The 24,928-nt window shown below is 33.7% G+C and overlaps 1 protein-coding gene across 7 annotated transcripts in view; it reads left to right on the plus strand.

Annotated features, from left to right (window-relative positions):
* Rictor (RPTOR independent companion of MTOR complex 2) overlaps window positions 1–24,928 on the plus strand; it is a 158,605-nt gene that overhangs the window by 91,284 nt on the left and 42,393 nt on the right. For all 7 annotated transcript variants that reach the window (XM_004623425.2, XM_004623426.2, XM_023711875.1 and 4 more), the window contains 17 exons: window positions 1,393–1,562; window positions 4,761–4,828; window positions 7,569–7,636; window positions 12,205–12,287; window positions 13,604–13,691; window positions 14,388–14,478; window positions 14,587–14,653; window positions 14,998–15,078; window positions 16,892–16,992; window positions 19,675–19,840; window positions 20,086–20,187; window positions 20,309–20,355; window positions 21,661–21,796; window positions 22,156–22,355; window positions 22,985–23,111; window positions 23,446–23,610; window positions 23,765–23,841. In XM_004623425.2, coding sequence (XP_004623482.1) covers window positions 1,393–1,562; window positions 4,761–4,828; window positions 7,569–7,636; window positions 12,205–12,287; window positions 13,604–13,691; window positions 14,388–14,478; window positions 14,587–14,653; window positions 14,998–15,078; window positions 16,892–16,992; window positions 19,675–19,840; window positions 20,086–20,187; window positions 20,309–20,355; window positions 21,661–21,796; window positions 22,156–22,355; window positions 22,985–23,111; window positions 23,446–23,610; window positions 23,765–23,841 — 1,837 coding nt within the window. The remainder of the gene's footprint in view (window positions 1–1,392; window positions 1,563–4,760; window positions 4,829–7,568; window positions 7,637–12,204; window positions 12,288–13,603; window positions 13,692–14,387; window positions 14,479–14,586; window positions 14,654–14,997; window positions 15,079–16,891; window positions 16,993–19,674; window positions 19,841–20,085; window positions 20,188–20,308; window positions 20,356–21,660; window positions 21,797–22,155; window positions 22,356–22,984; window positions 23,112–23,445; window positions 23,611–23,764; window positions 23,842–24,928) is intronic.

The raw sequence follows: 24,928 nt of genomic DNA on the forward strand, positions 1-24,928 counted from the left end.
TCTTCCCTAAAATCTTATGAAGATTAAGTTCATTTAGGTGCTGCTGTACCTGGAAAAGTTGAATGAAATAAAATTTAAGTAATTTTAGTAGGCTTAAAGTATTGTCATAGTAGGATGTGAAATTACAGATGTTTCAGTTATAGTAAATAGAGCTGGGGAGATATAGCTCAACGGCATAAGTGCTTGCCTGGCAAGTGCAAGGTCCTGTGTCCAAAGTAGAAAATAATACAACAAATAAAAATATAAAGATGTATGAAATACGTAAGAAATGTGTATGACTTGTGTGTTGGTTTAGGAGGTGTTCTTTGACTTTAGAGCTTGTCAGATTTATCTCAGGAAGGCACAGCTACTGTACAAGTGCACACATGAGGGAAAGCAGGTTGCCTGAGCAACCATTCAGGAAATGAGAGAACTTTTTAGGGTGTAAGTACTGTATCTTGAGTGGAATACTGGTTACAAGGGTATAAACACTGTTCAATACTTAATGAACTATATTAGTAAAATCTGTGCATTTTAATTGTGTATGTAGTTAACACCTTACTTTAGAAAATGTAAGAGAGGAAACCTAAGTCTAAAATTTACCTTTCAAGAACAAGATAAAACAAAGCATTTTGAAAACACTTTGGAAAAGAAAAAAACAGGAAAGGAAATACTTTCTTTTCATACTTAAAGAAATCTATTAGGCTGAGTTTTTAACATATAAACCGAAAAAGAAGAGTTGCAGACCTTGCTACATAGAAAACCTTAGTGTATCGTTAAGTATAAAAATCAGTTTGAGAAAAAATGCGGGGATCCTGACTAAACATTTACACAGAAAAGTGTTCATCATCTGAGTGGAACTCAGCTTCCTGCTTGAAAACTGAAATTAAGTCATGAATTTATTTAAAACTCACACATAATTATGTGTTGAATATATGAAGAATTTACATGATCTTGAAGTAAACAAGTAGTTTCTGAGTTTAAATTTGTGAGAGGAAAAACATGGGGATATATATTCTTGCATGTTTATATCAGCATGTTATAAAAATGCAGAAAAGCTATGAACACTTTTAAGCAAAATCCACAATTATAAAACTTTAGAGAAGTGAAACCGATAAAGGTGATTGTCTCAGCTGTAAAAAAAACAAAAACTCCCTGCAATAGAGAGAATAAGTGGTGCAGTAAAATATGGACAAAGGTTATGAAAAGATGATTCAGAGACGTTTTAAAAAGCAAATGTTAGCTAAGTATATTGAGTACTCTTATTAGATATCTTTTATACATTTGTCCTTTTAAATAAAGTTAATTGGAAAGATTTTCAAGTCAGAGAACAAATCGTTAATAAAAACTAAGATTCCTGATTAGTTTTTATTACCCCTAATATATGTTAAATTGTTTTTTTTTTCTTTTTAGCACTTCAGAATCCAGAGGTGGTAGCTCTTAGGGGTGGACTAAATACCATCTTGAAAAACGTGATTGATTGTCAGTTAAGTCGAATAAATGAGGCCCTCATTACTACAATTCTGCACCTCCTTAATCATCCAAAGACGCGGCAGTATGTGCGAGCTGATGTAGAATTAGAGGTAGGAATGTCAGTATTTTTTTCAATGTTATAAAATATATTTTAAAATGCATACCCTTATTTTAAAATAGTTCTCAGCCTTATAGCTTATTCAATTTGGAATGAATTGAAAATATTACACTCAGTAATATTTCATCAGGCCAGGGAGATGGCTCAGAATAAGGGGCTTCCCTGGCAAGAGCAAGGGCCTGAGTTCAATCCCCGGTTCTGAAAAAAAAAAAAAAAAATTTCATCAACCTGCAAAGTAAAGTTTATTTTCCATTTACCCATAAAAAGTTTACTGAGAAATACAGAAGATTTACTAATTAAGGTTATATTTACTTGTGTAGTTAAGAACACAGTTTGTCTTTAAGAATATATGTTAGTAATTTGCAAGTATGTCCTGGTAGTGTATACTGTTTATTCATTAAACCAAACTAAAATTTTCTAATCTTAGAACCATTTTGTTAGCAAGTATCATATAGACTTGAAAGAAAGTGTATACTTTTAAAAAAAAATGCTTCACATTTAAATTATATTTCTAATACAAATAGTAAGAACCTCCTTTTAAAAAAATATTTTGTATTATAACATCTAAAAAGTAAACAATATGAATCATACGTTTCATGGAGTTTGGAACAGTATTATCTTATACTATAGTCTTAAAGGTTTGGACTGAAGTGCAGCACAGGGACAGTGGTTCAATCCCTGACTCCACATGCCACACCAGCCCCACCCCCAGGGCTGGCTGAGCCAGCCAGAGCCTGGGCATGGTGAGGCACGCCTGTAATCCCAGCACTGGGGAGGCTGAAAGCAGGAGAATCACCAGGAGTCCGAGCTGCATAGTGAGACCCTGCAATAACCAAGTACATTAAAAAAAAAATAAAGTTTGTCAGAGTATACTAAATTGTCAATTGAAGACAACATTCACAGTTAAGTGTAAATCAAGGAATTTTTTTTGTATGTAAGCAAAATGTAAAAGACATTTTCCCCTAATTCGTCTTTATAATACTCATTTTAGGAAACGGCTTAAGTATTAGTTTCTTTGGGGGCCAAACAAAAGTGGATTTTAACCTTAAAACCTGTTGTGAAGATGCTATGAATAATGATTGCAGTAGCAGTAAAAGTAGCACATAGCACTCATATCACTTTATCTTTTATACTTTATTCTAATCTACATGTTTTAAATTGGTACATGGCACATACTATTCAGTAAGTACTGGTTGCCTTGGATGTTGTCATCGTCTTCCACATTTTCCTCTTTGATCATAAAATCTGAGGTTGAGAAGATAGTCCTGTTTTTATTCATTAGATTTAATCAGCTTACTTACATTCTCGATTGATATTTTGACTTTTTTTTCTATAAAGAAATTATTTGTAGTACTGTTATCTCTTGATAGCTGCAAATTTGCCTTTTGTTAAAGTTGCTTAAATTGTTTAAAAAACCCTTTTTTTAGTTTATCCTGGTGCCTGTTTCTGGTGATATATAAGGACTTTTTTAACTCATTCATTCATTCATTTATTTGGCACAGGGTCTCACAGACACTCTTATCCTCCTGTCTCAGCCTCCCCAACACTGGGATTATAGGTATGTGCCATCACACCTGGTTTTGGTGACTGCATGGTGGTGTGGCATGTGGTACCAGGGATTGAACCCAGGACCTTGCTCTTGCCATGAGGCACTTAGACTCCTGAGCTATCTCCCCAGCCGTATACTGACTCTTAAGCAGTAACTCTTTTTCCTGGAGCCAGTTGCTATTCAGTTTGTAGTTGTTCACTGAAAATGCCAGGATCAGAAAAATCAGAATAGCGTTCGGCCATTATGTGGTCCTAAGCAAAGCTATGTATTTTATAGTTGTTAGTGACATTTACCAAAAAAAAAAAAAAAAAAAAAAAAAAAAAAAAAAATTGGTGGGGGAGGGGAGTCTTTCTTTTTGAGACAGGGCCTCACTATGCAGCTTAAGCTGGCCTTTGTAGCCCAGGTTGGTCCCCTCAAACAGTCCTCCTGCTTCAGCCTTCTGAGTGCGGGGATTACAGATGTGCACCACCATGCCCAGCTTTTAAAGCAGTTTGAATGGGTAGCTAAAACTCAGTTCAAAATTTACAACATACATTTAACAAAAAAAATTCAAAGGGAGAAAAATACTTGATAAGGTCAATTGGAATTGCTAGAAGGACATAATTAGGAACACAGAAAAATGACAATGTATTAAATCTTGCCAGTTTGGCTACAATTGCAGTGTAACCTCAGTTTATCTCTTGGTTAATAAAATAAGGTTATCAGCCACTTTATTCTACTTAATCTGGGGGAAGAAAAGAAAAACCGTCTTTGTTGGAAGATAAAAGCACTTAGACTTAGATCCTTTAATAAAATACACAGTGTCTGATATTTAGAGAGTTGTCATAGAGAAAGATTTGACCATCTTTGTCTAAAAATCCAAAAGAAGGAACACTTTATGGAAACATATTCCCTGGTAATCTAGATAGAAAAAAAGAAAAAATCCTTTAAATACAGTTGTGGTTGGGGCCAGGGAGATGGCTCAGTGGAATAAGCGCTTCCCTGGCAAGCGCAAGGGCCTGAGTTCAATCCTCGGTTCCGAAAAAGAAAAAAAAAGAAAAAAAAAAACATGGTTAATTTAAAGAAAAGAAAAAAATGGTTAATATAATAAAAAAATTTGACCATGTAATTGGATATGCAGAAAAAATGAAATGGAAATTTAAAAAGAATCAAATGGAAAATCTTGTACTGAGAAATACAATACCTGGAGTTCAAAACATAGTGAAAGTTCAGTTTGGACAAGGATATTGCTAATGAACTGAAAGAAAAATGTCACTAAAAATATCTGACATAGAATGTAGGAAATAGGACAATTAAAAATCTTGAGAACAGATCAAGAAAAAAAAAATACTTTGAAAGGAGCAAGTCTGGCAGTTCATTGTCCAAAAGAGATGAGAGAAACTAAGTAGTAGTCCAGTTGACAAAAGAAAAAAGCTGACAATTGAAACTTGATCCTGGAGAAAATACCATTTTTGTTCCTGTATGTACTCTGTTTTAGGTATATATTATACCTAATTTCAAAGTTCAGAAATGGAATTTATGCTTTAAAAAATCACCCAGTTGTTGATGAGTTTGAAAGAAAAATGGAATTAATTTTGGTTTGTTATAGGAAGAATGCTTTTAATAATAAAGACTTATTCTTTTTAAAATTTTTTTAATTAGCGAATATTAGCACCCTATACTGATTTCCACTACAGACACAGTCCAGATACAGCGGAAGGGCAGCTCAAGTGAGTATTAATGAAGTGTTATATGTATTAGCCTGAAAGCATTTGTAGAAAAAATGATCTTTACTATATCCCCATCTGTTTTCTTATTATCCCTATTCTCAGAACTTACGGTAAGGGCATGCCTGTAATCCCATTATTGGTTTATATAGAGCCAGAGAAATTGTGTGTTTAACTAAGTTTCCCATCGTATGGGATTACATTTCTTTCACAATTAACTGTAGTCTACAAATGTAGAAAAAGGACTGGGGAGATAGCTCAGCAGCATAAGCACCTACCCGGCAAGTGCGAAGTCCTGAGTTTGATCGCTTGGTACAAAAAAAGTGCTTTGGGAAATTTTTAAGATTAATTTTATTTCAATATATGTAGATAAACTTTAGTGAAGACTTAGGCCTCTGTTTTCTATTTTGTTTATTTAAGCATAGTTACATTGAGACTAAAAGAATGAAGTAATTGTAGGTAGTAGTTTGAAGAGATGCCATAACACATTGTGTCACAGAATGATATGATATGTACAAGGCTTTTTTGTTTTGTTTGATTTTTAGTTTTGGTGATTTTAGGAGCTAAACCTAGGACTTGTATTGAGCTACATTCCCAGGCCTTTCCCCTTCTCCCCTCCTCCCTCCTCCCTCCCCTTCCTCCTGCCCTTCCTCCCTCCCTCCCTCCCTTCCTCTCTCTCTGTCTGTCTCTCTTTCTCTCTCTCTTTCTTTCTTTTGAGGAAGGGTCTTACTAAACTGCCCACATTGGGCTCAAATTTGTGATCCTCCAGCCTTGCTTCCAATAGTGCTAGGATTCTTGTTTTTCAGAATTAAAAATAATGCTTTTATTCTCTTCACATCTATCCCTGTGGATTCATTATTGCACCCTAATATATCATGACCTAGGCTAAAATAAAAACAGATGTCCCATGTTTATGACTTCTTCTTGGATAAGGTGGCACATGGCTATAAACACAGCTGCCAGGAAGGAGAGGCAGGAGGATCTCACTCACATTCTAGCCCATCTGGGACAACTTAATGAGAGCCTGCCTCTAAATAAAAATGCTGGGGGATGTAGCTCAAAGGTAGAGTGCCCTGGGGTCCATCCTTAGTATTGGGCAGGAAGGGTGCGCTTTTCAAACTTATTTCTGCAAATCTTAGTTATGATTGGAATGCTTAAGCCTCTTACATAAGATTTGAACATTGTCTTTTTTAGTAGAAAACATACTTTTTTTCTGCTGCTATGCAGCAAATTACTATAAGCATAATGTCTTACTGCAGCATCTGTGATTAGCTTACAGTTTGGGAGGTCAAGCGTGGCTCTGCAGAGTCTGGGTCAGCAAAGGCTGTAATGAAGAACCCATTTCCGGGGTCATTTAGATCATTACCATTGAATAGAGCTCTCTTTTGCCATCACTGGTGACTCTTGTCACCCATTCCTCATGGCCCCTTCATCTTTACAGGCAGCAGCAGTGTCTGAAAACCGTTCCAGGGGCCCAATTCTCTCCAGCTGCTTCTGCCAGCTAAAGAAGGCTTTCCATTTAGATTAAGCCTTCCAGACAGTTTCCCTGTGTTGTGTTTTACTAACTGATATAATTATAGTCATGGCAGTGATGCTTCATGTTTATAGGATCCAGAGATCAAGGTGTAGAATCTTGGAGCAAGACTACTTTTAGCATTCAACATATCATGATGAGCAAGAGGTGAACCTAGGTATTTATTAGGGTAGAAGACAGTCCACCAAAATTCATTCTTTCCTATTTGATTTTATAGTTTACTTTCATTATTTTTCTAGAATGTGAACTGATAGGTAGCAGGCCAAGTAAGGGTACATTTTGAATAAGGAAATAGGTGATTTTAAACTTTTTCATATTTATCCTGATAGGTCAGAGATATTTAACTATGCAGTCAATTTATAAGTATGTTATCAGTATTTTTAAGAGAAAGAAAAGGATTAGATACACAGATACCTGACCCCACCCCTCATTTTAGTTTCTCTTTGACTAGTGCTGCAGAGTGTAGTTTTGTTTTTACCTACTAATTCCCAGTTTTTGTTTTAATTTCTGTATGTTAATAAGAACTTAGGGAAGAAAAACTATGACAGGGGGAAAAATTTTCAGTTAACAGGGTAAAGAAGGTGGTTGGAGTATAAATGATTAGTTATCAGATTACTATAAAGCATTGAAGTCAGCTAACCATGGCAAATATTTAACAAATGTAAATAGTTCTATTGCTTAATTAATGGTCATATTGTACAGAAAGGAACAAGTGAGATAATTGGATGCATAATTTTCACTGAAGAAAGCTGGTAGTGTTAATAGTATCTTCTTAATAACATGTCGCTGTCTCTGTATTATTGAACTTGCTTATGAAAATGTTCAAATACATTTGAGGTAAGGATTTTGAAGAGGATGTAGGTGGTAATTTTCTTTAAGGGGTACCCTTGCAACAGAGATACTTACTTATTAAGGAGACTGTTATCAAATGTTTAATTAGAATTCATATAAGAGTAGTTTTCGGAAAGCAGGGAACACAGAACTGAATAGAAGAGCAGAATTTATACTTATTTGAAACTGTGCTGTGAATCTTAAATTGAGGTCCAGTTTATATTTGTGTAATTGACTTTGGAGGACATTGGGTCTCTTAACATTTTTATTTCATCTTTAATAATTAAACATTAATGATAGCTGTAGTTCTGATATAGGAGCGATAACTCATTTTATTCTAATGTTTTATATCTTTTATAATCCTTTCACTCCCAACAGAGAAGACAGAGAAGCACGATTTCTAGCCAGTAAAATGGGAATTATAGCAACATTCCGGTCATGGGCAGGTATGCTACCCCTGTTCCTTAATAACATATAAGAAGAAAAACTTGAGTGTTTTTCAAATACACTATTTAAGCTCTAATTTAAATATTAATCTGGGCTGGGGAGATAGCTTAGTGGTGTAAGCGCCTGCCTGGCAAGCACAAGAATCTGGATTCAATCTCTGATACCACATACCGCATGGCCCCAGGCCCCAGGCAGGCCACTGAAACTGGGTCTGGTGGTGCACACCTGTAATTCCTGCGCTGGGGTGGCTGAGACAGGAGGATCATTGCAAGTCTAGGCTGCATAGTGAGACACTGCACCAAATGGAAAAAAAAAAAAAAAATCTGTTTGTTATGTGTTATTTTTAGATCAAAAGGAATTTATACAAAACTTTTTTTTTTTTTTTGGTGGAACTGGGGATTGAACTCAGGCCTTTTGCGCTTGCTAGGAAAGTGCTTATTCTACTGAGCCATCTCCTGGCCCCTACAAAACTATTAAAACATAGTAAATTTGTAATGTCAGAAACAGCAGGTATTGAATTTAATATAAACAGTTATTCACTATAAGTCACTGCACTAATTATTACCTTGGCATTGCAAGTGCAGCATGATCTGTACTCTCCTCAAAAACAAAATAAAACAAAATTTTAAAACAAAACTAATGCATGAACTGTTTATATAACTGAAATGTGTTACTTAATAAGGTAGTTATGTCATAACATAAATCTTATTCTTCAGAATAAGGATTATACACATTTCATCTTTCCCTGGAATAACGAGCAAGTTTAGTTTTGTGAGATAATGCTGTTGCCTCTTAATTATAATCTTTTTGTTCCATAAAATAACGGAAGGGATACTGTTGAAAAGAATATGGTAGTAAACAGAATAAGGAAATTTACTTCAGCATTTCTGTGTACCTATATATCTCTAAATACAATATCTGTACTTACATTTATCTCAGTCATGGAATTGGCCACTAGCCAGTATTTTTCCAGTGATTTCTCTGTCCTTTTGGTGAGAAGCCCTGCTTTGCTATATTTTGTAATTATTTCCATTATCCTCATGGATAACCACATATTTAATGAAGTAGACAACTTTTTATTTTCTCATTAATGTTATTGAAAATCAGTAATTATATAGCATATTAAAAATTGTAGCCAAATATTGAAATGTGAAAGATGAGATGTAGACAGAGTGAATTTTAGAGAAATATTTGAGATGAATACATAACATGAGATTAACAATAGATTGCACATTGTAAATAAATTATTTACAAACTTAAATGACATTAACAGTAAAAATTGTCCAAAATAAAAATGAAAAAGGATTTACAGATAATAGTTCACTCTGTGCCAAAATCAAGAAACTTATATAATTAGGATTCTCAAAGTAGAAAGAAGTAGGCATTAAATATTTAAATAATTAAAATTTCTGAATTTAGTTGAAATTATAGCACCACATTTCCAAGAAAAATGAACCTTTGTCACAAGAAATTTGAATAAAATCATACCAAGATACACAAAAGTGAACTTGTCTAAAACTTATTATAAAGAAAAAAAACCATTAAAGCATATGCATAAATGTCTTATTCCACATTAGAAAGAAAAAAAAAGACCAAGTGTGTACAAAACTAGACTTATTAATTCAAAGGATAAATTTTTTTTTTTCCTGGGTTGCTCAAAATGCCTTCAGGGCAGGTTTGGCTGACTTGAGTTCTGGGAATCGAACCACAGCAACCTGAGGCTGAATGTTTTGTTGAAGCAACCACTTAAAGAACTGAGCTAAGGGGCAGGCCCCCTCAAAGGACAAATTTTTAAATATGTGTTTTAATCTGTATTCTGTTGTTTAAACAAAATACCAAATATTGGGGAATTTATAAAAACAGATTTTTATTAACTTACAGATTTGGAGGCTGAGAAGTCTTGAGTTATGGCATTAGTATTATGTAATGACACAGAGTAAGCACCCTAGCTCGGGTTTCTTCTTATAAAGCCATCATTGGGGCTCTACCATCAATCATGACCTTGTTTAATCTTAGTTACCTCCCAAAGACCCCATTTCCAAGGACTATCAATGTATGAATTTGGAGGAGACACATGAATTTTGGGGTCCCATTCAGACTGGCAATATTTCACCAGTCCTCACATATTCTTTCACTGTGTAAACCAACTCAGTCATCCTGCTAAATTTACATTCTGCCTTACTCCAAAACTTGTATATTTTGTTTTCTATTGTTAAATCATCAGTTTTTAACCATCCCTCAGTTTCCTTACCATTAATGTGGTTTCTGTCTTCAGGACTTAATTCTCTGCTACTTTAACCACTTGTAAATGTAGCTGTAATCTCATTTTTCTTGCATCTAGATGTTACATGGCTGTGCCTCTCTAATCTCTGCCAGACTCTACTTACTTTTTTTCCCCAATATCAAGAAGGGAACCAATATCAAGGATGGAACCCTTGTGTTATCCTTTGAGTGGGCTATATCTGCAGCTCTTTTTGGCTTTTCTTATCACTAAGTAGCCTAGCCTAGGATCAGCCTTCGGATCCTCTTGCCTCCACCTCCTAGAATTCTGGGCTTATAGGCATTTGCCATCATACCTGGATCCTTACTGATTTTATACAATCTTTATATACTGTGCTTCAGTTTCTCTAGGGCTCTTGTATGCTAATTGATTATGAGAAACTTAGAATATTAAGAATCTTCCACTTTCCTATTTAAGTAAGAAGATAAATATCAGCATAACAAGTTGGAACCTTGAGCATGTTTTTTTTTTAATTTTTAAAAAATTTTTAGGGAAGGGTCTACAGGGTGTTCAGGGTCTCACTACTAGATTGGACTCATTGTGATCTGCCAGTTTACAGCCTCCCAAGAACTGGGATTATAGGTGTGTGCCACCACACCCAGTCTCAATTGCCATCTCAGCATGCCCCGAGGGCAGAGCCAGCATGGCAGGCCCGGGAATTGAACCCCTAGACCCTGTGCCTGCTTTCAGGAGCTTTAATCTATTGAGCTATTTGGCCGGCCCTGAACACTTTTTTTAATAGAAGTATTTTCCCACAGTCTTTATAGAGTCTATGGTACTATTCATTAATTAAGTGAACTTCTGTGTATTTATTGATTTATTTTATGATACATTGTATTTCAAGTTCTGAGTAACTGAGGGATAACTGACATTCTAGAGTGCAGTTTCTCCATGAAGATTAACAGCCTATTTTCCATATCTTTAATTTCTCAGAATCCTTAGACTTTACTCAAATTTCTCATCAAAGTTTGAGAAATACCATTTTGATAATTTAAACTGCTTATGTTTTAATTTGAAGTTTGATACTTTATCCAATAAAAGAGAGAACTTATTCTTAAATATAAGTGCATACAGATAGGGATTCCTAATATAAATATAAATTTTTGAGTGACATGACATCACAGAAAATTTCACACCTGATCTTATATGATCAATCACAGTGCAGACATAGTACAATAAAAGTACTATGTAAAATTAATAGGCTATGTGCATAAGGTGTATATGAATTTTGTGTGTAGACATGGGCCCCCTCTCAAAAACAGTGTATCACACATGTACATTTATTCTAAAGTCCAAGTCTGGTTCTAATTATTCACACAAGGAATATTAAGCTAGAAAAAAAACAGTATTATATGACTTTTAACATTTAAAAAAGTTTGATACCTTGGTATGGTAGTGTAGATTTGTATTTCTAGGACTCAGGAGGCTGAGCTAAGAGAACCATTGTGAGCTTATGTCCAGCCCAGGCTATACAAGGCCAGCCTGAACTGCACAGTCAGACTCTGTCTCAAAAAACCAGAGGAAAAAAATGTACAGTAACCACCCATATATCCTATCACTATCACCTAGATTTTTCTGAGTTTATTTTATTGTATATCTGTCCATCCATTCCTCTATCATTAATCTGTTATTAATATACTGTATCTGAAAAGAAACTGCAGATGTCAGTCATCTTTACTCCTGCATACTCCAGCTTGTACATTAGCTAAATGCCTTATGCATCAGTGTGTGTCAGTTGCTTTACATAGTCATCCACATCTTCATCAGCATGTTTTCAGTCTCTAGTTTTAGCCATTTTAATAAGTGTGTAGCGATATTTTATTAATGTAATTTCTATTTCCCAAACACTAATGATACTAAACATTTTGTATGTTTTTATTGTGTATTTACATATCTTTTGTGACCCAAGTTTAATGTTTTCAGAGTTGTTTAACAGTTTCTGAACTTCTAAGTTTTTGATGTATATAATTTGAAGTTGCTGCTTACACTGTTCTGTACTTTCAATAAATTTTAGAATTAAACTTTAGAAGTGAATGCACATAGACTTGAACATTAAGCAGGAGATACAGGTGATCTTTTTTTTTCTATATTCTGCATATGAAACAAATAGAACAAAGAATTTAAATGAAATTGTTGACAGTCTCGATTTAGCAAAACAGAGAATGCTTGAAACACACTTCACGTATGTCAATTGTAATAAGCAAAATTAACTTGGAGAAATGCCAGATTTTAGGAAAACTTTTTGTAATTTTAAGTTCCTGACTTTTTTCTTTTTACCCTTCATAGGTATTATTAATTTGTGTAAACCTGGAAACTCTGGGATCCAGTCACTAATTGGAGTACTTTGCATACCAAATATGGAAATAAGGGTAGGTAAAAGTTATGTGAATGTTTAATTGTTGGACTTTTAATGAAGGAGATAATTGTTAAGAAAATACTTTAGGTGTTTCTTTTTTCTTATTAGTGAATAATCTATAATAAATCATTTTAAAAAAATACATGAGCATTCAGTACCAAGTTAGTCCTTAAGTATTATATGAATCACTTAAAATACTGCCATTAGAAATGATAATTAAGGGCTGGCCTGATAGCTCAACGCAGCAGCTGGGGTTCAATCTCCGGAGTGCCCTACTGGCCCTGCCCGCAGGGTGGGCTGAGATGGTAATGGGAGATGGGGTGGTAGTGTGGGCCTGTAATCTCGGTGCTTGGGAGGCTGAAAACAGGAGCATCACTTTGAGTCTGATCTACATAGTGAGACCCTGTAAATCCTGTCCTATAAATACAGAAAAAATAAAAATAAAAAGAAATGATAATTATATTAAGAAATTGAGTTGATAATGCCAATTCTTCATTCATTAAAACAGCATAAGCAAGACAGAAAGGCTTTCTCATTGTAAAGGTCCAAGCACTGCAGAAATGTATCTAGCAAAAAATAGATGATGTATATGTGTATCATCCCATCTAATTTATATCTTTTAGTATATTGATGAATTTTTATTGTGAGCATAGTATTTTTGATTAAAATTCAGTGTATGTGTTGATTTACTAGATGAATTCATAAATTATTGGTGAAAAGGGTGTTTGTAATTGAGCAGATATTAACCAAATTGAAATGGAAAGAATAGAATTAGCTCAAATGATTCTCTCTCCTTACATATTTTCATTATTTTAATCCTTATTTTTTGCTTATTTCTTGTTCATCAAAAATATGAGACAGTATCTGCCAGATATATTTAACATGTGAAATAAAATGCATGTAAATCATGAAAATAAAAGGATATGGATATAAATGGAAAGATCTCTCAGCAGGGTTGGGGTAATTTAGTTGACTGCTTTTTTTTTCTTTCTTGGAGTTAAAGAAAAACTTTAACTTGTGGTAGAGTCCAGAGCAGCACATGCTGTGTTAGTGCTCTACCACTGACTCAGAACCCCAAACCATCACCTGACTTCTTACCTTGCGGTTGTGAAAGAACATGGGATCTATTTTTCCATACACACAGTGGGATAATGAAAGAGTTTGGAAAAAGATTATATGATGTATGTAATAATAATTCAGTAGTTATCTCTTTTCTAGTATAAGCTTTTATAGTAATGTCCTATGATTTCATTCTGTTTATTCTGTGTGTAGGACATTTAATAAATAACTGAATATTTATAAAAATAAGCTATTTGTTTGCTGTTGCAGCGAGGTCTGCTTGAAGTACTTTATGATATATTTCGTCTTCCTCTACCTATTGTGACAGAGGAGTTCATAGAAGCACTGCTCAGTGTAGGTAAGTACTGAAGAACATTTGTATCTGTTAGTATAATTTTTAAAGGTGAAAAATTGATATTGAGCATTATTTTCTTTTTGTACATTCCATGAAATTAACGTAGAAAAGAAACCTGAAGTAAACTCCTAAAACTAGAAAAAAATTAATTTCTTCTTTATCACCCTTGCTTTTATAAATGAGCAGTGAACAGAAAGATGGACCAAGGAAGTGACAGAAGATAAAAAACCTATAATACTTAGATTATATAATAGTGATACTTTTATTTTAGCCAGATGACTTCTGAGTCCCAAAATGAAGGAAGTTAGATATTTGTACATTTCCATAACAAGTTTTTTATGTCTTTTTAAGTGCCTCTCTAGGCTAAATAACTTTTTGAAGTTCTTTGCAGCCTGGTTAGTTAATGGCTCCACCCTTATCTGAAACATTTTAGTTGTTTGTGTATGTGTGTGTGTGTTACTGGGAATTAAACCTGGAACCGTGTGTGTGTATGAGATTCTGTACTGTAACATTGAGGTATGACTTGAGCCTTTCTCCCATTTTTTAAAATTTCTTTTGAGACCAGGTTTTGTAAGTTGCCCTGACTTGACTTGAACTTGCTATCCTCTTCTGTCAGCATTTCAAGTAGCTGGGATTTAAGCATATGCTGTTATGTCTCACTCTAATTTTCTTTTAAGGAACTACTTTTAACTGTTTTAGATCCGGGAAGGTTCCAAGACAGTTGGAGGCTTTCAGATGGTTTTGTAGCAGCTGAGGCAAAAACTATTCTTCCTCATCGTGCCAGATCCAGGTAGAATTTAAATATAAAGTGGTTCCAGTTTATTGTCACTCCTTTTTTTTGTTAGACATCATCGTATGTGAAACACTATTTAAATTGTTCTGTGCTGTTTATTTCTAGGCCAGACCTCATGGATAATTATTTGGCATTGATACTTTCTGCATTTATTCGTAATGGACTTTTGGAAGTAAGACTTAAAAACTTTTAAAAAAAAATATTTATTTTTATGTATTTGGTATAAGGTCTCACTACGCAGCCCAGACTCACAGTGATCCTCTGGTTTTCAGCTTCCTCAGAGCTTGGATTACAGGCATGTGCCACCATGCCTGGTCTGGGTGGCCGCTCAGCGTGCCTGGGCTTGGGGTGGTACAGCACCTGGTGCTGGGGATCGAGCCCTGGTCCCTGCAAGACTTACAGACTTTATTCTGTTTTGTTTTTACTTTCTCTAACAGGACTTTTTCAGAATAAAAAATGCATCTGATGCATAAAATGGGTTCATATATATTGTGACTGTTATTTTTATTTTCATAGGGTTTGGTTGAAGTAATCACAAATAGTGATGACCATATTTCAGTTAGAGCTACCATCCTTTTAGGAGAGCTATTACATATGGTATGTATAGCAACTTCTAACTATATATTTCATAATTTTTAATATTTTAATTTATAAAGAAGGTTATTTTAATACAGCTGCTCTATATCAACTCAAAAGCATATTAACATTTTAATTAACAATAATCATGCCTTAGATAAACCTCATTGGCTACAGTAATGCCAGTATGCGAAGCAAAAATTAGCCCTTTAAATCAGTGTTTATCTTTGCATTGCAAAGTACCTTTATTGCCTTTATCCTGAGGTGTACATATATATATATAAAATTTGTTTATACAGATGTTGTATGTATAAGGTATATCTGCCTTATAAATAGATCAAATGCAGAAAATGAGTGATTTTTACTCACTTTCAATGTGGATACTTTAGACCTTATAAATACATTGGTTCTCAGACTTCCTACCCAAAAGAGTCAAAGTCATAAAACTAGACATTAATCAGTCATTTAAGAGTGTAATTCTGTGATACAGAATTAATACATTATAGTCACTGGCTGAATTATAGAAAACTTTGTGCAGAAATTCTAAATATAATTGTCCTGTTTGAAAAATCGATATTTTCTATAAGCTTACAGTATGAGGTTCAGAGCATGAGAATCCTTTTTGGGCATTAGGATTGACACTGTGGTTTTATAACATTCATAATTTTGGGAAACTAGGAGAGAATGATCCGATGATTCTCTGCATTTAGCAATTCAAGTAAGAAAGCAATCTACAACTTTATATTATAGGAGTTTATATTTCTAGGTCACCTGTAGGTTGGCAAGATAGTGAATAGAACCACTTTAAACTCGTTAAGGAAGATCCTAAGATCCAATGGCAAATCTTTTTAAATTGTATTATGATGTGTTATTTTTAGCACAGTGTTTTTTGCCTTTATTGTTTCTGTTCCTTCTTCTGTCTCTTCCTCCACTTTTCCTAAACCTCACCCTTCAGCTGCTGGGCTGTGTATGTGAGTGAAGTAAATAAGTGAAGTTTAATATTAACTGTCTTTATGAATGAATTATTCAGCCAATTTCCCTTCAGTCAACCTGTCAAGAAAATTAAATAGCATTGAAGGCTCTCAGGTCTGATTATATTTGTATTTGAAATTTTTAGGATATTTTCTGTAAGGACATCAGTATCTAAAATTAATTGATTTTGTATGAGAGATTCATTTTTATAAATTTAATCTCTTTCCTTTTTCCTGTGTACCAAAACTCTATGATTCCCTTGATGTATAGTCCGGTCATTTTTAAGTTAATATGATGCCAGTTCTTTGCTAATTACATCTTTTGTCTTTCACATGTGATTAATTTACTCATTCTTATTGGTAGAGGGCAAGTTTGGTGGTAAGATTTTGTTTGCAAAGCAAAAATTAGTAAGATATTTATTGAAGATTGTTGGTATGTGAAACAAACCTATTCTGAGGAAGTAGTTTTTGAAATTTAAGTCAATTCTAAGTTTTAATATTGTATCTATGTTTTACATGTTTTTAATATAAATTAGATCCAGTCCTGTTAGGATTTGCCTTTAATTCTTCTATAACATGTAAGAATTGAGTTTTAGCTAACGCTTAAATGTCATTAATTTAATATAATAAAATGTAAAAATTAATGGTTTATAAAATTGCATTTATATGCTAGTATTTGTTACATCTCATGCTTATTGAAAGTAGATAAAATTGTAAGTATATATGCCTGGGGGAAAGTAAGTGTATTTCAGGAAAATCCTCTGAGTTTCTAATGGTCTTAAGAATGATAGTATACTTGCAGATGTATAATGTAAACTATTTTTATTTTCAAAAACTCATAAAAGGTTAACATTTTATTTTAGGCAAATACAATCCTTCCTCATTCACATAGTCATCATTTACATTGTTTGCCAACCCTAATGAATATGGCTGCATCCTTTGATATCCCCAAGGAAAAGAGACTGTAAGTATCACAAAGCTTCAGGAAATGTTATGCTTAGTATATTTAATGCCCAATTAGATTGCCTTCTCTTACTTTATTTAGTTATTTAAATATAGTATACATAGGTTTTGCTTAGGAAAGTCTTTTTAGGTAATTTTTATAGATAAGAGGAAATATTAGTACAATTAGAAATATTTAATAATTTATGTGGAGTAAAGTCACTTTTTTCTTTCATGTATTGAGTGGCAATGTAGACTTTTTACCTTATTTATAACAATATTGTTTGAATGTTTGAGGCTTTATGTTATATTGTGAGCAGAAATGTAAACCCTTAGGGCTAGGGATTATAGCTCAGCGACATGAGCACCTGCTTGGGAAGCACAAGGTTCAGAGTTCAATCCCCAGTACCAAAAAAAGAAAAAAAAAAAAAGGTAATAATAATAAAAAAAGAGGTTCAGGGAGATAGCTCAGTTGAACAAGCGCTTGCCTGGCAAGTGCAAGGGCCTGAGTTTAATCCCCAGTTCTGCCAAAAACAGACACACACACACACACACACACACACACACACACACAAAAATATAAACCCTTTTAAAAATACCTATGGGGCTGGCCTGATAGCTCAGCAGAGTAAAGTACCTACTTAGGCAGAACACAGCAGCCAGGGTTCGATCCCCGGTGTGCCGTGCTGGCCCCACAGGGCGCACTAAGACTGAGATAAGAGACTGGGTGTGGTAGCGCGCCCTGTATTCCAGCACTTTGGAGGCTGAAAAACAGGAGAATTACTACGAGTCCAATCTCCATAGTGAGATCCTGTAGACCCTGTCCTAATATAGGGGGGCAGAAATATATATATAAAGACCACCAACCTATTTTCACTTGTGCAGTTAAAAATGTTGAGATTTAATAATCTATGCTATGGAGCTATACCAGACATTTAAAAGCAAATAGAACTTATAAGCAAAAATATGGAGTATACTAGCACTACTAGAATTTCAGCACTAGTAATAAGTTATATAAAAGGGAAGAAGCTAAATATGAAGTGCTAGTAGCAATATTGTTCTTTTCCATTTATGTATTTGATTCAGGGTCTCACTACACAGCTCAGACTTGTGATCCTCCTCTTTTCAGCCACCCCAGTGCTGGGATTATAGGCTTGAGCCATACCATGCTCCGGGGTGGTGCTGGTGCAGCATGCAGGAGCTAGTAGAAATTTCTGTGTATGTGTATGAGTGAAGATTGTCTTCTGGTGATATCTTTTATTTCCTTTACTTATTTATTTATTTTTTCCCTCATTACTGGGTATTGAAGACTGCATCTTCCCACTGAACTGTATCCCTGGCCCTTTATGAGACACAGAGCCTTACTGAGTTTCAAAGTCTCCCAGCCTGGGCTTGAACTTCCCATCTTCTGCCTCAGTCTCTCAGAATTCTGGAAGACTGGTGTGCACCACCATACCTGAAGGGTTTTATTTAGTTTTGTTTTGCTGTTAAAATAATCATTCTGTTATTTGATCATATTAACAAAATACAATTTGCTAGCTATTTAGAACTATGGATTTTTGTTAGCAATTATAATACATTCTTCAAAAGTTTAGTAAAACATATGAGCTTTACTGTAACTTAGTGTCTATTACTTTGCTTCTGTCAATGAAAATACTATTAAATAGACTACAATTTATAATAAACTGAGAACATTCAGGACATCTCTGTTGTGATGCTATTAGCTGTTTTAGCTTTTATATTAGAAGTTTCATAATAAAGAAATGTTATTGTCAAAACCTGGTAGACCAAACCTCTAGATCAAATTATGGACACCAGTTTCTGAGTTTATGTATTTACTTTTTTGTACTGGAATCAAACTCAGGACCTTCCGCCTACCAGGCATGTCCCTAAGCCACTGAGCTATCTCCCTGGCCCTCTGACTTTATGAAGAATTCAGTTACCTTCAAAATAAAGATTAATTCTCTTAAAATAATTTTTCTTTAGCTCGGTAAGCTTATTTACTGATACATTAAATACTTGCCAATATCAGTGGATTTTAAGATTTCAGATTCTTTTTACAGAATTGATGGCTGCCAAATTTTTAAACACTATACTTCTATGTACATGAAGTATTAAACAATTTTTAAGGTATCATAGTTACAGATCTCTGCAGAGATCATACAGTTGATCGTACAATAATGTGGGTGAACAGTGAAATTATTATTTTGAGGGGGACATCTCAGCCCTGTCCAGAGGGTGGAGCTGGCACAGCATGTGGTGCTGGGAATCAAACCACGGTCCCTGAGCACTTGCCTAAGCAAGCACTTTAGACTGCTGAGCTATCTCACCAGCCCCTGAACAGTGAAATTATATTGTAGTCTCATACCATAAACAAAAATTAGTTTCAGTGGACTATGATTTACGTATGAAAAATCTAAGCTTTAAATATTTTTTGGGAAAAGATAAATAGATTTTTGGCCTGGGGAAAAGAATTATTACAACCAGTATACAAAAAGACCAAAAAAAGATTAGTAAGTCAATGTTTAAGTATGAATAATCAATGTTTCCTCGTGGAAATCAGTAATACTTTGATCTTTTTTCTTATTTTCAGAGTTGGCAAAATAATTCACTTTTTTTTCAGTAAAAATTTCCATCTTTAAACTTATCTAAACATTTAATAGCTTATCAGAATGATCACTGTAAAATTATTTTTTCTTATTAGTCGAGCCAGTGCAGCCTTAAACTGTTTAAAACGCTTCCATGAAATGAAGAAACGAGGACCTAAGCCTTACAGCCTTCATTTAGATCACATTATTCAGAAAGCAATTGCAACGCACCAGAAACGGGATCAGTATCTTCGAGTTCAGAAAGATATATTTGTTCTTAAGGTACCAATGTGAAATAATGATTTTTATGGCAGTTTCCTAATTCTTAGCCACTGGCTTGTGTGTGCATGTCTTTGTTTGAAGTTCGCAGCTTTCTTCCTGCATATGAATGAGTTTCTGTAGCATGTAAAATTCATGTGTCTAAATCAAAAATCAAACCCTTCTGTTTTTAAAATTTGAATTTAGTTTTCATATGTGAAGTTAGTTTCCAGCTTAATTGTCTGTATTACTTTCTGCTGGTTTTTTAGGATACAGAGGAAGCTCTTTTAATGAACCTTAAGGATAGCCAAGTCCTTCAACATAAAGAAAATCTTGAGTGGAATTGGAATCTTATAGGGACCATTCTTAAGGTATGATACGACAAGATACTTGATGTTAACATCTTGTCTTCCTTTTAGTCATTATAATTTATTATAGTTATGTGCTTGGGAGTTGATAAATACATATGTAATATATATTTTGTTATTCTAGTGGCCAAATGTAAACCTAAGAAACTATAAAGATGAACAGTTACACAGGTATGTAAAGGTTATTGTGCATTGAAATTGAATTTAAATTTGGATTGAATTATGTCTAATACCTAGTAAAAATAATAATTGATGTTTTAATGATAAAAACATTCATTCAGTTTAATAGTGTTACTAGGTACATTTTTATATGCCTTTATGTGTTTACATACATTTTTATTATTTATTTATTTATTTATTTATTATTTTTTTTTTTATGAGCAGAATATATTTATTGAGAGAAAGAAAGCTCCTGTCCAAGAGAGGGACAGGAGGGGGGTCTGAGCGGGTAGTTTCCCCCTACATACATTTTTATATGTAAGCATCCATCAATTAATTCCTTTTCTAGTTAATTGTATTCTGCTTTTAGTTATGGATCAAATAAAGTAGTAGACATGAAAGTTTCTTATACTGAGATAATATCACTCTGTAGTGGGCTTAACATAAGAGGACAATATAGTAAGAACCTATATTTTTAACATACAACTTTGACTTTCACGTGTGTCTGATTTTGGAAAGTTAACCATTGTACTTCTTAATTAATAGTCTCCTGAACCACTTTGTCTTCAAAACGTGCTATGTTCAGGAGCATGTAGAATACTTGAAGCTGCTGTATTTTTGTCTACTATACTTGTGTGTTTTTACTTCTTAGATTCAGCTAACCAACCCACAGTACTGAATTCATTGGATAGGAGAGCCTTTTTTTATGTTTGAGAAGTTTGTGTGATTAACATTTTTTGATTATACTCATCTCCTCATGATATGTAACTTAATATCAAATTTTGACAAATATAAAAATCTTAAATCACACCTAAATAATAGTATAATACTGATTTTTCATACTCCTTGAAACCAGAGATGGTATCTTTTTCAAATTTGCTTTCCTAACTCCTGGACCTAACTGCCTGTATTTGTATTAGATTATAGTTCATGAAATTAAATTGAACTAAATTAAATGGAAACTTAGGACATATTATAATAAATTATGTCCTTAAATTGAGTTGCTCATGTTGTATTTATTCAGCTTTAAATTCTAGTTGTGGCGTATTGCACTCATTTTTCTTGTTCTCTTTCTGCCCTTTTTCTTTTAGGCATCCCACTATAAAATTCTTACTCCATATATTCTTTACAAGTATTTTTTTCTTTTTTACTTTTTTTTTTTTTTTTTTTGTATGTGTGAGATGTGCCAAATGTGTTATTTACCACTTCCTCAAATGGTTCAGACCCAGAACATTTTAAAGCTTTGTCATGTCTTAACCTATAGACAGGATTGTAAAGTTATTGGTTTCTCACATGGTTAATTTATTATGATACCAGGTTTGTACGAAGACTACTTTATTTTTACAAGCCCAGCAGTAAATTATATGCCAACCTGGATCTGGATTTTGCCAAGTCTAAACAGCTCACAGTTGTTGGTTGCCAGTTTACAGAATTCCTTCTTGAGTCTGAAGAGGTAAACATTCACTCAAAAGCAAACTTTTTTTTTTTTTATTAAATGTATCTTCCTTCTCCTTCCTGTTATAGCCCTGTTTTGTTTTATTTCTGAGTAGGTATAGCATGTATTTGGACACATAGGAAATGACCATGACCTAGGTATGAATCCTGACTGGCTAGTTATAATACTTTAGGCAGCTTACCTACCTTCCAGAAGATACAGTTCACCTTCTGTGAAATGGAGACTAAAGACTATCTTCAGTTAGCATTGTATTGAATAAGATTTAAAGTAGCAGGTACTCAGTGATTGATACTTGTGATCAGTAACTCATTGTTATTTTTTTTGTACTTGATTAAAGTTCATTTTTCTACTTACAGGATGGACAAGGATACTTAGAAGATCTAGTAAAAGATATTGTTCAGTGGCTCAATGCCTCCTCTGGAATAAAACCTGAAAGAAGTCTTCAAAATAATGGTTTATTGACCACTCTTAGTCAACACTACTTTTTATTCATTGGGACACTGTCTTGCCACCCTCATGGAGTCAAAATGCTGGAAAAATGCAGTGTTTTTCAGTGGTGAGCTTCCCTAGATTCTGCTGGAATATATATCTACACTTTATTTTTAGTGTGGTTGGTTATATGTTACGCTTTTTAGTTTGCATATCTGTTGCTAAGTTTTATTTTTGGAAAATTTAGAGTTGTCATGTTTGATAATCTTTTATATTTTTGTCATTAAATGCTTTCAAAAATATTTATATTAGGAATTTTTAAATATTTGTTAAAATGTTTTCATGTACCTACTCCATGCATATACACAAAATGCTGTCTATGGGTGGTGATAGGTATACTTTTATTTTTTTTTATAATTTTATTGAGAAATAAATAGCAGTGAGACAGTTTCAAATCAAATTGGTAGGACAGTTCCAATAATTAACACATTGCATACTGCCTTCCCTAGTGCTTACTTGTTGTACAAGATGCAGATATGATATCCTATGTACAGACACTATTAGAACAAATCCCTCTATTCCTTGAATTAAGAGAACATAGCTATTCACAAGGTATACTTTAATTCATCATGTTGCAAAACTTAAATATGTAACATTTCTGAATTATATCTTAGTAAAGCTGGAAAAAATGATTTGTTGGACTAATGATAATCTATGCAGTCATTTCTAGTAACCTTTATCATTTCCTTTTTTTAGTCTCCTTAATCTTTGCTCATTGAAAAACCAAGATCACTTGCTAAAACTGACTGTTTCTAGCTTGGACTATAGCAGGGATGGACTAGCTAGAGTTATTCTTTCAAAAATACTAACAGCAGCTACTGATGTAAGTATCACATAGAGAATAAAACTATTTTTACTGTTCAATATTTTGTAAATTTTTGGCTAAGTAAAATATAAACTTAAGAGAATATAGGATAGAAATTGGACTTTAACATTTTACTTTCTATTCTCCATCTATATAGTTCACAACTATGGATAGAAAGTATTTATTTTACTAGTACTAAATAAATCTGTCAAAGACTGGACTATTTCAGTTCTTTCTTTTCAGGTAGCAGAATTTTTCCAAAACAAAAAAGAGGCTATGCATGGTGAAATTTTTTCATTTGGTTGGTTTTGTTTGTGTTTTGATTTCTTAATATTTTCATTTATCTTTGTAGGCCTGCAGGCTCTATGCAACAAAACATTTAAGGGTATTGCTGAGAGCCAATGTTGAATTCTTCAATAATTGGGGAATTGAGTTACTAGTGACTCAGCTACATGATAAAAACAAAACAATTTCTTCTGAAGCTCTGGATATTCTTGATGAAGCTTGTGAAGACAAGGTATACTTTTTTAATGAAATACTTAGAGATAAATTTTTATTAAAATAGTCACTTGTACTTGATTATCACATAAAACTAATACATATAGTTCAGGCAATTTTGAAAAAAATATGTTTGTACAGTTGTTAATTGGTCTAATAATTATTTTATCTAGGCTAATCTTCATGCTCTTATTCAGATGAAGCCAGCTTTATCCCATCTTGGAGACAAGGGTTTGCTTCTCCTTCTGAGGTAAATTTGAGTGAACTTTCTTCTGGTTATATTTTCTGTTGTTTATCTGAAAGCTGGATTGAAACCAGGGTAGAAAGCACTCTGAAAGAGTATATTTTGGGAATTCTGAAATTGGACTATTTCTAAAAAAATTGTTTGCAGTTGATATTTCTTTTTTTTTTTTTTTTTTGTGGAACTGGGGATTTGAACTCAGGCCCTTGCACCTGCCAGGGAAGTGTTTATTCCACTGAGCCATCTCCCTGGCCCCTGTAGTTGGTATTTCTGTAGGAAGTTGGTAAATTTATATAACACATCTTAATTCTTATTTTCATTTTTTTCCCCATCCCCGCTCTCTTTTCTCCCTCCATCTCTTGGTCTTTTTCCCTTTTGCAAAAGATTCCCCAATTTCTTATTATCTGTCTTTTATTTTGCTCTGTATTTATATTTTAAGTTTATTATAAAAGAAAAACCAGGGGCCGGGGAGATGGCTCAGTGGAATAAGTGCTTCCGTGGCAAGCGCAAGGGCCTGAGTTCAATCTCCGGTTCTACCAAAAAACAACAACAACAAAAAAGGAAAACTATATGAAATTGCACCCCTAAAGACTTAGGTAAAGTACAGGCAACTGAAATAAAAAAGCAAGTCTCAAATTACAAATGACCAATAAATACATGGAAAAAATGTTCACTATCTCTAGCTGTTGAGAAATGTAGACTAAAACAACAGTAAGATTCCACTTTACTCCAGAAAGTGTGTCTGTCATCAAGAAATGAAATAATAACGAGTATTGGCTGGGCTATGGGGAAAAAGGAACTCTTCTATCTTGTTGGGATTATAAACTAGAATAGCCACTGTGAAAAGTAGTGACATTCTTCAAAAAACTAAACCTAGAAATTCCACTTGACACAGCTATTCCTGTTCCTAGGTATCTTCAGTGAAAGGTTGAGGGCATCATATTATATTGATATATGTATACATCTGTGTTTATGGCAAAACAGTTCTTAATAGTTAAATCTTGTAAGAAGACTACATCCCTTAAGAGATGAATAGATAATGGATGTACCTGGAGCACTATTGTACAATCCTGACATCTTTTTATTTTTTTATTTT

The sequence above is a fragment of the Octodon degus genome, unplaced genomic scaffold (assembly GCF_000260255.1).
Source record: "Octodon degus isolate 3935 unplaced genomic scaffold, OctDeg1.0 scaffold00002, whole genome shotgun sequence".
In the NCBI taxonomy this organism is placed as follows: domain Eukaryota; kingdom Metazoa; phylum Chordata; class Mammalia; order Rodentia; family Octodontidae; genus Octodon; species Octodon degus.